The following is a 12,405-nucleotide window of genomic DNA, read 5'->3' as shown; positions in this document are numbered from 1 at the left end:
CTTTAAAACATCCTAAAAGCACCTTTTAAAACATCAGCAACAGAACTCAAAAGCCTGCCGAAACAGGTGTGTCTTACATGCCCTGCGGAAGGCCAACAAGTCCCGCAAGGCACGAACTTCAGGTGGCAAGGTGTTCCACAGAGATGGCGCCACTACTGAAAAGGCTCTGCGTCTAGTTGCAGTTAGACGCAAGGTCTTAAAACTGGGGACTTCCAGCAGGTCTTGGTCCTCAGAACGGAGGGATCTCTGGGGTTTGTAAGGGGTGAGGCGGTATTGTAGGGTGTCTGTAGAGTAATTGATATGTGCTGAGGTATCATTTCCAGAAGTCCTACAGGACAAAAGAAAACTTGTAATGATAATGTCCTATAACACACATCTTCCAGACTAGTGTCCTCCAAATTACCCACAACCCATGTCAGTTTTAGCCAACATAGACGTTGATCATGTTGACTGGGGGATCATATGTGACTAGAGGTCACTAAGTTGGGCTTTAGCTTTGAAAGCTACAGACAATGCTGTCGCTGTTGCCCGCTTTTGGTCTAAAACTATTTAGCTGCTTGTGATTCCTTTATTTCATCATTTTTAAACTTATTTATTATGCAATGCTTTTGACATGAAATAAATAAACTAAGTTGGGGAAGGTTTATACAGCTGGCAGATGTGCAGTTGTGCAGTCTATTTTCCCACTTTGTGCATGTTCAACCTCAGTAGTGGAGGTGGTAGGGTGGTTATTCATACCAGTTTAGGTCTGTTCCAGTATCCTATGAAGTAAGGTGAGGGAATGTAAAAGCACCTTTGATAGTAGAAGACCCCTCCTCCTTCACGTATATCCTCTTCTTATGTTGAATCAAATTGGGCTTTTTCCTTGAATACATCTAGAAATGTTGTTTCTTCTCTGTGGTGTCCTCTACTGGCTTGATGGGTCATAAACAAAAAAGGGACTATCTTTGTTCAGTTTCTTTCTATAACCAGTAGAGGACAGTGCTGGTTCAATTTACCTGTATAACTTTAGGTATGTTTTGGTTGTGATTGCAGGTTTCTTTCTATCCATCTGGTAAAGAAATCAGTGCTCAAAGGTGAACAAATACCAAAGTATGTGATGTAGCATTTTCTGCATACATCAAAATACTCTACTATCATTACAAGTTTGCTTTAAGCTCACTATAAGTTAGAAATGACTGGAATGCACACAACAGTGGGGGGTTGTTTTGTGCCTTCCAGTCAGTGGGGGGTTGTTGTATGCCTTCCAATCATTTCCATTTTATGGTGACCCTAAAGTAAACCTATAATGTGGGTTTATTGGCAAGATTGTTCAGAAACTGAGAGAGTGTGACTCACCCAAGGTCACCCAGTGGGTTTCTATGACCGAGTGGGAATTTGAACCCTAGGCTCCGCAGTGCTCCTTTGTGACTTGGGTTGAGTTTATTCTTCTCTTTCTGCTATGAGTATATTTGCACTTGTGTAGTGATGGAACAGCCCCCACTTTTGCTTGTGGTGACATGGTGTTACAGGTTTGCTGGGGGAAAGTATTATTGCAACAGCTGGGACTGGCCAGGAAAAAGGTGCATGTTGATATTCTCTCTGGTGAACTACAGAGGAACTTTGCCCTCCTTTATCCCTGATACCTTAGAATCTGTCTCGCCGCCCCCCCCCCCCCCGCCCCCTCCTAGCAGATCTAGAAACATGGCAAGGAGTTCTACAGGTTGAATTGTCATCACTCTCCCATTCTTGTCTGGGACAAACAAGTGATTTGATGAAACAAGGGTGGCCAATATTCATTTGGGTGGAAAGGGCAAAGCAGGGCACAAGCGACAATGTGATGATTTGCCATGCTGGCCTGAAATGGATAAAGCAAACTGAATAGCTGGCAGAGTTGGAAAGATAGCTCCAGCCAGACCTTTGATGGCAGTTGAATGAGGTGCATGTACAGTGAGTTCCCTCTGTAGTCCCATGATTGTTGAGAGGGTGTCCTAGGGCAGTCCCTGAAATCCAAGCAAGTATCTAGAGCAGTGTATGGTCAGCAGGTTGCATTCAACTGTTCTTGGTGAAATTTGTCTATTTAAAATGGGGTGGAAATTGTTAAGCTAATGGAGGAGACTTATCTGGGGACTTTGAACTCTACAACTCCTCTTTTTTTGTTTGCTAAACTACCAGTTACAAATAGATAACTCTACTGTTACAGATCTCCCCCCCCCCCAAAAAAAAGATCACCCCAAAAAGTTTCTGAAAGTATTGTGGAGTGATCCAAATGTATTTTCCAGTTATCCAGAATGACAGCTGAGGCAGTGTTGTGTAGCCCTCCAGAGTCTCAAAGAAACTGAAAATAGTCCTTGATTTTAACTTAGCCATGGTTAAAACAAAGTGCATGCTCCCTGTGTGTTTGGTTACAAAACAAGAATGGTTCCCTCTTGCTGCTCTACTACTGAAAGTTGAATGCAGCCCTGAATGGATTCAGGGAAGGGTATTATGCCCCATCTGCTAAACGTTACCTGCCCCCAGCCTAATAGGAAGGGCATAGAAAAGGAGACTGACTAGTGATATGAAAGTGGGACTGTTTTCTTGCTTTCCTGAACCTCAGGGAAAGGCTATAAAGTATGAAAACCTGGGTAGGTACTGAGATTGTCAGCATGGCTGTTTACTATCACTTTGTAGCACTCCCGGCCCATGACTGGGAGCAGCTGGATGGCCATTGGTTGGACTGACTCAGACATCCGGTTGGTGCTTTCCACTGCCAGAGCCATCTGTAAAAACAATGCCAACCTCACTTGCTAAAATTGCAACATTTCAGAGTCACTTTCCTTCCCAAGTTGTCATTTGCAGATCAAGAATGTATCACTCCTTGAGTTTATCAAATGCCGTGTTCAGCAGTTGCTGGTTCAGTGCAATTGGCCAGCATGTATAGATTTTATCCTCCTGATTAATCTACCTCACTGCGTCATTGTGGGAATATACTGAGAGATAGTGACTGGCCTAAGTAAGTATATGGCCCTAGAAACTTTGCTCTGACCCTCCAAATGCTATACCACATTTTCCTCTTAAGCAGTGTTAATAGCCTTCCAAAGCTTGAGGCACGGTACAGGAACAGGGCGTCACTGGTTATCTCACTTGCAGCCAGCCAGGACTGTAATGAATGACGCTCATCCATCCCAGGCAAGAACCGCCCATTGGCTGGGACAAGACCTGACTCATTCCAGGAAGCAGCAGCCAGACAGCAAGTCAGAGTCAGGTGTCTGCCCAGTCGAGGCACATCCACCTGGGAACAGACACCAACAGTGGTCTGCTGCATCTCCCTGCGGCTGGCAGGATGGTGCTCAGAATGGAGAGTGGTGAGCATGAGTCAGGGGGCAGCCCCCCATTTTCCTCACTGGGTGGCTGGTTAAGCTGATCAGCAGGATGGTTTTGTTTGTGGGGGGGGGGCGTGGATAAGATGGGTTGAATCTGGTACTGTACTGGGGGATAACAGACAAGTCCTTTGGAGGATGGATATTGTGAGCTTCCACAGCTGTGATGTTATCATTACTGTTGCTCAGAAAAGGAATTTGAGACTAGCCCAAGAGAGGCATGTCTTTCAAACATATCCTGTCCTTGGAAAGTACATGAGATTATGGGGAAATAGATGGTTTCCTGTGAAATTGTTGTAGTTTAGAGCTTTGAAAGGATATTCCATGGATGGAAGTCCCTTGCTCTTATTGTCTCTTGAAGGACAGAGGGAGACTCACTGGGCTCGTAAAGCAGGAGTTTCTGTTGGCAGCTTTCAAGCTACATGCTTTGGCGTGTCTGTGGTGCAAGATACCTCCTGCCTGGTCTCGTCCACAGCCGCCCTCAGACAGCCGCAGGGCTTTTTGGAAGAGACCGTAGGGATTTGGTTAGGCAATGTGCATTTGGGGCAGGAGTTCTGGTATATCTGCCTGAAGTTGTGAGTGCAAAAGGTTTTGATGTTACTTCCCCTGAGCACGTGGCTATCCACGTGAGCTGGAACAGACACTGCAGGAAGGTAGCACAACAGTCAGTATTTCTCAGTCCTAATAGCAGGTGGGGAGAAACATGGGGCGTGCCAGATGTTTGATTAGTCAAAATCTCCCTTTACAGATTACGCATGTTGCTTGACAATGGTCAAGATTTTGAAAAAAGTATTAACTTTAACAATATCCATAAACTTTTAACAATATCAATTAATCCAATGCGATTAATGTTTATGTTTCATAACTGTTCATTAAAAAAAACCAATGAATTATATTGTTTAAAATAATACTATGTGGCTAAATATAATGATTTTATTCAGGGTGTAATTAAATGGCAACCACAGGTACAAAATTTAAAAAATGTCATGTAGCTATGTCCTTTTTAACTCCTTTTCCGCAGTGATTTTACCCAGTGACACATAAGGAAACAACAACGCAAAAAGAGACTTCATATAATTTACCACAAATACATGACTGAATAAATGACAAAGAAGCATATAGATATTTGTACATGAAAGGTAGCTAGACATAAATCATAGCGATAGCAGAAACCAAGAATCATTAACTATAAACGAGTCAAGGCAAATTTCTGTTTCTTCTATTTATTCAATGACCAGGATAAATCTCTTTGCTACATGAAGTCTTCCCACTTTCATGAAAAATTAAAATCTAGCTGAAGATCTATGTTCATTCTAACAGAAAAAAATTCTCTTCTAAAAGCAGGAAAAACAGCTTCTGAAGCAAACCTTTCACTTACTGGCAGTGTGTCGATGCTGCTTCATTATACTGAGTCATGTATGACCTATTTGTGAACTGGTTGTTTCTTTCCTTACATTGTGCACGTATGTCTTGCTTTTGTTCTCTTTTATGCTTTTCCTTTTTCTGATATTTTCCTGATTTTTGAAGTTTTCTGGTTGTAATATTTGAGCCAGGACCTTTTTTGTTTGTTTGTTTCATCATATCTGTCTGCTCTATGATGGAAGAACACTTGCTTTGTTAGGAGGAATCAGGTTTTGGAAATTTTGAAGCCATAGGGGAAAAAAACAGTTTTCTACCCTGGGAAAAGTACCAAACATTTTGGTAAAACTGGAAATATATGCAGTACTGGATGTCTTGTCAAATATGAATTTATATTAATGTTTGAAAAATATAAATTTACCATTCATTACTTAGCAGATAAAATTATAATTTTTTGTACAACATAAGCATATTTTTACTGAGGACCTACTTTTTTAATGCAGGCAACTATTTTTTTAGTGTGCATAGGATTGCAGTGTCAAAAGCAGAAGTGCCTTACATCTGTATAGATTGAAGATTAAAACCATGTTGTGAGGCACTTCACTAATTCCAAAAGTATAAATATTTAATAGGAGTTCATTCCCCCCATCCCCCCACACCTTTTTCTTAAAAAATTCTAATTTTTTTGGCAGAAAAACTGGAAGGGCGGGGGTGGGGGAGAAGGATTTCCTCTGAATTCCATTTCTTTTCTTGGCCTGCACATATCTAAGAACACAGAGCTTTGCTAATCTATTGCAAATAACTCCCATGTTCCACTAGGCGATTTCAAAGATTTTTCTGCATTCTGTGACTTATGCAATGCTGAACTAGTGTTCTGACCTCCACTAAGAAGTAGTGGCTGATGGTATCTGTGTCACTGGGAAAATGAACACATTGTACATTTCAGTCTGGACTTGAAAAAAAGCCACCCAATGTGCTAAACCCATCAAGAGTTAACCTTTCAAATTGATGGATCACTTCAGAGCATTTGCCTGGCCAGATGACCAGCATGTTAAACCTAAAGTAGGAGGTAGACAACTTCACAGAGCCTGGACTCCAATTCTCATCTCTTTGCGAGTCCATCACATGCTGTCCTATCCACTTCTGATTTTTTTTAAAAAGGACCTGACTCCTTGCTAGCCTTGTCTTAAGTGTTTTTCATGGCTATTATTGCAACACTATCAGTGTTCTGCAGCCTTGGTCTTGTGATTTCCTTCCTGTTCCAGCCTTGAATAATTTACTCTGAATCTTGACATCACCCATGTAAGGGTTTTTCTGTGAAGGATCTAAGTTAATTTGAAAAGACAGCCTTTGATTTCTCGAAGGGAGGACCATTTTGACAAAGGTAGCATATAATGTAGTCATGGCTCATTCTGCTGGGATCTAAGTACATGGCTATTTATCCATGTTGTTTCAACTGCCACCTAGTTTGGAGATGTAATTGGGAAAACCAGGATTCTGTCTTACTGTGCCAAAGTGATGAATCCATAGCATCTGCTTACATTATCATCTTCTTGTGTATTGGCTTGCTAATGAACATGAGCTCTGTTTCTGTCTGCATGCACAGTATGGGTTTTGTCCTGAATGATGTACTGAGCAAACCATCGCATATTGTAGCTATTCTCCCTCTCTGTACTGTGAGCACCTATTCCCCTGAAACTGGTATATTCAAGGCCTAATTGTGTAAAACATAGCAGGTCTTACGTTACTACTATTGTTTTCACATATCAGAAAGGGTGCACTTTGATCCCTAGTTGCTGGAGAATATACCCAAGATGCATTGGGAATTGTGATTCTGTTCATTTAAGGCACTTGAAAAGAACCACAATATGCCCAACTAAGATCCTGATGTAACTCTCTAATCTCAGCCTTTTACATTTGGTAATTCTAACTCTTGCTATCAATAACAAAGTGTGTTTATGGGGTGTTAATTCAGAAAAAAATATTTGCATTTCATTTGTTTTACAAATATTCTGTAGTAGTTCTGGTTCAGTTAATCCTGTATATTCTTTTTATTGAGCCAGTCTTGGCGGGATGCTACAGCTATCTATGGCTTAGTGTTGCTAAAGTTCTTACTTTAAACCCACAGGTGTGGCACATTTTAAAGCCACATGGGTATGTGTAGGAGAGAGATTTGTAAAGGTATTTAATGCAACCTGGAATGTATTGAGAGATGCCAGCTGCATACTCTTTCCCAGCTCTTGTACAATCCTCATTACAAAACAATGTGCAAAGTTTCTATGGTATGTAATTTTAGAAGTGAGCTCTTTCTGTTGCACCTGTCTCTTGCCTTCTCTGAGCTTGTATTTCCACCTGGGTAAAATTGATATGGTAGTGGTTCCTGTTGCCACTCCTAGGGGGCACATTTGGTAATTTCGGGGGTTATTGTTGCTTTGTTGACCATCCACATAGGGCAGGGGTGAGTAACCTTTTCGCCCCAAGGGCTGTATGCAGTGATTGATCAATGGGCTACACTCTTACAGGTTTTTCCAAGAAAAGAATGCTTTCTTCTCCCTCCATCAGAGCAATAGGATATTGGAAATGATATTTTGCAGGTGAATTTGGTGCCATCTTAGGAACTTGTGTGGCCTCCAAGGACCACATGTAGACTACAGACTGGCCATATGCAACAAAGGGTATGGTCCTCCTCTGTCAAAACATGGTTCTGTTTCCTGAGGTGCTGGAACACCCTTTGTGTCCATCTAGCAAATGGCCTGTTTCTCATTTCTGTCCACATTGCCATCTGTCACGAGGACCCCTCTTATCAGTTGTTGCTAACTCCTGTAATGTCAGTTTTGAATTATGGTGATCCTATGAATGATAAACTTCTAAGTCAGTGGTTCTCCTGTGGGTCCCCAGATGTTTTGGTCTTCAACTCCCAGACATTCTAATAGTTGGTAAACTGGCTGGGATTTCTGGGAGTTGTAGGCTAAAACACCTGGGGATCCACAAATTGAGAACCACTGCTCTAAGTCAACTTGTTATCAACAGCCCTGCTCAGGTCTTGCAAACCTAGGGCCATGGCTCCCTTGACTGACTGTATCAATTTGGAACAGGTTCTTCCTATTTACCTACCACCTTCTACTTTTAAAAGCATCATGGTTTTTTCTAGTGACTAATGTCTTTTCTTGAAAAGTTCTAGATTCAGTTGTGTCACCTTGGCTTTTAGGGAGATTTCAGTCTTGAGAGCTAGAGATAGTTTCTTTGCATACTGGGAGCAAGATGTTGTGAAGTTGAGTAAACTGTGTACCCAAGAAGCTGAACCTATTTGGAATTTTGTTCTCTCTTTACTCTTAATGTTTGCATTAGTTTGGTTCTTTTAATACACTGTAGGATGCTTGGTGTTTCATGGTTGATATTCATACATCATGTTCTATAACAACATATATTTATAAGTTTTGTAGAACTACAGTTTTATAGCTGCCCCAGCCCTGAATCAAAAGAGTAACTCAATCTTTTCAACACCAGATTGAATGCATTGGTTGGGAAAGGTAATCATGCAATTCAATTGCTCCTGCTGCTGCTGCTGTTGTTGGTTCTGTCAATCTACATAATGCTTTAAAAAAGTGCAAGAAGACCAGTTTCTGCCCTAATGAGCTTAAAATAAAAGAAAATAAAGGAAGGAGAGAAAAAATGAGAGGTGGAAAAAATATGCAGTGGATTTAGTTGAACATATGTAGACATGGATACAAGGTTTAATTGCAGTAGGATTTCTTCTTTATAGGTTTTAGACTATAGCTTCCAGTATTCCTGGTTATTATTGGATTCATGCAAAGAAATATATAAAAGTTGTGTCTCTAGGAAATTTTAAAGGCATTTGCTTGTGCTAAATGGCACTTCCTAAGAAGTATTTTAGCTAACTATAAATACACCCAACCCTTTTCTTACACCGTTTTTCTGACAGTCCCTATCTGTTCCAAGAAGAGTGAATCTACTTAGGGTGAAAAATAATTATTTCCCTCACTAACTGTTCAGATGCCAAGGACAATGCTCATGTTAAATTTTGTCTGCATAAACATCTCATGAATTTTCTTGTATGATGAATTTTCACACTGATTATTCCCCCAAATGGTAAAATTGCATGTCATGAAAAAGAAAGAAAGATATAAAATGAAAATATTCCAAGTGAGTATGCCAGCATATTAATGGAAGAAGAGAAGATGATGAATACTACCTCCTGAGGAGTTTAAGAGATCAAAAATGCATGTGGGAATTTATCACAGTGAAGGGCAGAATATTTAGCAAGTAATTAATGATCCTTTACTTACATCTAGGGATGTGAAAATTTGTCACTCACTGAGTTTCTCAATTTCCTATAGACAACAAGAGAAATCATTGATGCAATAACACAATTTCCTCTTCGTATCAAATGTTTGTATATTGTATGCATTTTTAAAATATATATTTTCTGTACACACTTTTAATGTATTTGTATCATTTTTTTGCATTGACAAAAAAGCATATTCGCATTTCTTTTTTAAACTGTGTACTTTTAAAGTTTTGAGCATTTTTGAGATATGGGTTGTGTGCACATACTTTCCCCACCCCATATATTGCAAGTTTTTCACATGCTACCTTGAGAAGGGCAAAATTGATATTTCTGTACATAAATTACAATCTAGTAAATGTCTTTCCCTTCCTTCTGTCTGAAACACTGGCTTGCATGTTGTATTTCTGCCACCTGGAGGCTACATTAAATAGCTCTCCAGTGGCAGCTCTTCCTTTTGATGAATTGTTTGTATGCAGCAGTTCAACGTAGTTCAACAACAGAGTTACATCTTTTGTAAGCTTTTTTATGTTGCCTGAGTTAAAAAGCAAACTCCTCCTATGTGGAGAGTCACAGCATATGTTGACATGTTGTAAACACCAATAAATGGAATGTATTTAAGGTATCTTACTCTGTAACCCATGGAAGGAGTCAAAGTTCAGTATCTTGAACTTTTGGATTTTTCCTGTTTTTTCTTCACTATTGCTACCACTTTGGTTGCCTTATGTATGGATGTGTGTTAGTGGAGCAGTGGTAGTGTCACTGACAAGGATACTAGTTCTTTAAGTAGCTTAACTAATTAGGCAACCAGCATGGTAGAGCAGTTTGAGCAGACTGTGGAGACTAGGGTTCAAATGGCTTCTTGGCCATGGAGACCTACTGGGCAAGTCACTTTCTCTCAATCTCAGAAGACCAAGGCAACCCCTCCCTCTATCAAACAAATACTGCCAAGAAAACCGCATAATAGAGTTGCCATAAGTTAGAAAGGACTTGAATGCACACAAGAATAAGCGGTTTGACCAGTAGGATTCTGTTCTTTCGCTTCTCTTCTAGTATGATGGAAGTGAGAAATGAATGTCATCAGGTAAATTGAAACTGGCCTTAGAGGAGTGTAGTGATGAATGTATTGCATTTCGAGACATTGTAATTAGGGCAGGGATAGGATCCTTTGTTCCTCTGGATATTTTTGAACTCTAATACGCATTATCCGAGGCATGCCAGCCAATCATGTAATTCACCAACATTTAAGAGTGCTTCCTAGTTAATGGAACAAACAGGAAAGACATTTGTGAAATAAATCTGCAGTGTTTTGCAGAAATATTCACTCCTCTGCTGTTAGCCTTCCACATTTTGTTATATATTCATCTGGAATTTAAATAGATTTGATATTGTTTCTACTTGATATGCATAAGTTACTTAACAATCTGAAGGTGTAATAACATGGAACTGAAATGGATGTAACTTCTATGTTATTACACAAGAAGATGTGGAAAAATCATAAGCTATGTGTGAATATTACTTGGTTATTAGCTGCCTTCAAATCAGTTTTGACTTATGGCATCCCTATGAATGAGAGATCTCCAAGTCACCTTATGCTCACCAGCCGTCCTAGGCCTTGGAAATGTAGGGTTGTGACTTCCTAGATTTAATATCAATGTGAAATGCAATCTTCCTTTTTCCTCCAACTACCCTCAACCTTACTTAGCATTATTGTCGTTTCTAGTGAGTTATCTCATGGTATGGCCAAAGCATGACATTCTCAGTTGAGCCATCTTGGATTTTAGGGAAGTTCAGGTCTGATTTTCTCTAGGACCCATTTATTTGACTTTGTAGTAGTCCATGGTATCTTCAGAACTCTTGGTCAGCACCACATGATTTTCTTCCTATCAATTTTCTTACTTGTTCCGCTTTCACAACCACACATGGAAATGAGAAATGCAGTGGCATACACCATCCTAACTTTAGTATTCACATTTTTACAGTTCAGGATCTTGTCTAGTTCCTTCAGAGCTGCCCTTCTTCTGATTTTTGACTGCAGTCTCCATTCCAATTAATGATTGAACCACAATATGGTAAATTTTGGACTGTTTCAATGTCTTCGTCGTCTATCTTGAAATTATGTAAATCATCTGTGGTCATTATTTTTGTTTCCTTAATGTTCAACTGTAAACCGGCCTTTGCACTTTCTTCCTTGACTTCCTTCAATTATGGTTCCAAGTCTGTTCTATTTCCTGCTGGAAGTATGGTAACATCCTTATATCTTAGATTGTTGATGTTACTTCCTCCAGTTTTCACACCTCCTTCCTCCAAGTCTAATCTTGCTGTACATAATATTTTCAGCATGCAAGTTAAACAGATAGGATGATAAAATGCAGCCATGCCTGACTTCCTTGCTAATTAGAAACAATTCTCACAATCTCTGAGGATGCCTGCCATAGATGTGGGCGAAGCGTCAGGAGAGAATACTTCTGGAACATGGCCATGCAGCCCAGAAAACTCACAGCAACCCTGTGATTCTGGCCATTAAAGCCTTCAACAACACATAGAAACCATTCTGTTTCTCCATATTTCATTCTCATGCTGTAGTTTATATGCAGAGAGAGCAAGGACTCTCTCCCAAACTTCCCAAACAACCATGAGGATTTTTTGTGACAAGTCACATTCTCTCAGCCTAAGAGAGCAATGGCAGAACTTCTCAAAATAAATCCTGGCAAGAAAACCTTGTGACAAGTGTCCCCATGAGTCCGGATTGACTTGAAGTAACATAACTATAGAGAGAAATGTTCTGAAACAGAAGAGGAAGTGGACACATCAATCAGTGCTAAAGTGACAGCCTGTTGACTATAGGATGTTGAATTCTAATGTATTTTCCCATAATAGGTATCCATTGCTAGTGAGGACTGTAAACAAGAGCTGGAAGAGCTTTTTAAAGCATAATGCTGCAGGGTAGCAGTACCAAATCTGAAAACATGTGGGCATGTATCAAAGGGCATGAAAATCACAAGGTAGTACTTTTAGGTCTTTGCAGGGAATTCTGTACAGTTTGGGGAGATAAACAAGAGTTGAATACACCCCTTCTGAAGTCCCTAGGGTTATAGAATCATAGAGTTGGAAGAGACCACAAGGGCCATCCGGTCCAACCCTGTTCTGTTAAGGAGAAATACACAATTAAAGCACCCCCAAAAGATGGCCATCCAGCCTCTGCTGAAAAAACCTCCAGCAAAGGAGACTTCACCATACTCGAGACTGCGTTTTCCACTGCTGGACAAACAATATCTATACCTCTATGCAATCATTATCAGAAGTAAGGTGGATTAAAGAGAAATTTGAAATTTCAGTGGCCTGGTAGGAATTTGGGGAGAGAAATGTATTGTGCAGGAATATATTTCCTTCCCAGGA

The 12,405-nt window shown here is 40.2% G+C and overlaps 1 protein-coding gene across 3 annotated transcripts in view; it reads left to right on the top strand.

Annotated features, from left to right (window-relative positions):
* cyth1 (cytohesin 1) overlaps positions 1–12,405 on the top strand; it is a 69,238-nt gene that overhangs the window by 23,390 nt on the left and 33,443 nt on the right. Inside the window, exon 1 of one of the 3 annotated variants that reach the window (XM_008104192.2) lies at positions 3,184–3,326. The exons of the other annotated variants lie outside the window; for them this stretch is intronic. Within the exon in view, the coding sequence (XP_008102399.1) occupies positions 3,305–3,326 (22 nt within the window). The 5' untranslated portion in view covers positions 3,184–3,304. Of the gene's footprint in view, positions 1–3,183; positions 3,327–12,405 lie in introns of those variants that run through there. 3 annotated transcript variants of the gene reach the window in all.

This window comes from Anolis carolinensis, chromosome 2 (genome assembly GCF_035594765.1).
Source record: "Anolis carolinensis isolate JA03-04 chromosome 2, rAnoCar3.1.pri, whole genome shotgun sequence".
Lineage (NCBI taxonomy): Eukaryota > Metazoa > Chordata > Lepidosauria > Squamata > Dactyloidae > Anolis > Anolis carolinensis.
The sequence above is the reverse complement of the archived record's forward strand: the minus strand, read 5'-3'. Positions and strand labels throughout refer to the sequence as shown.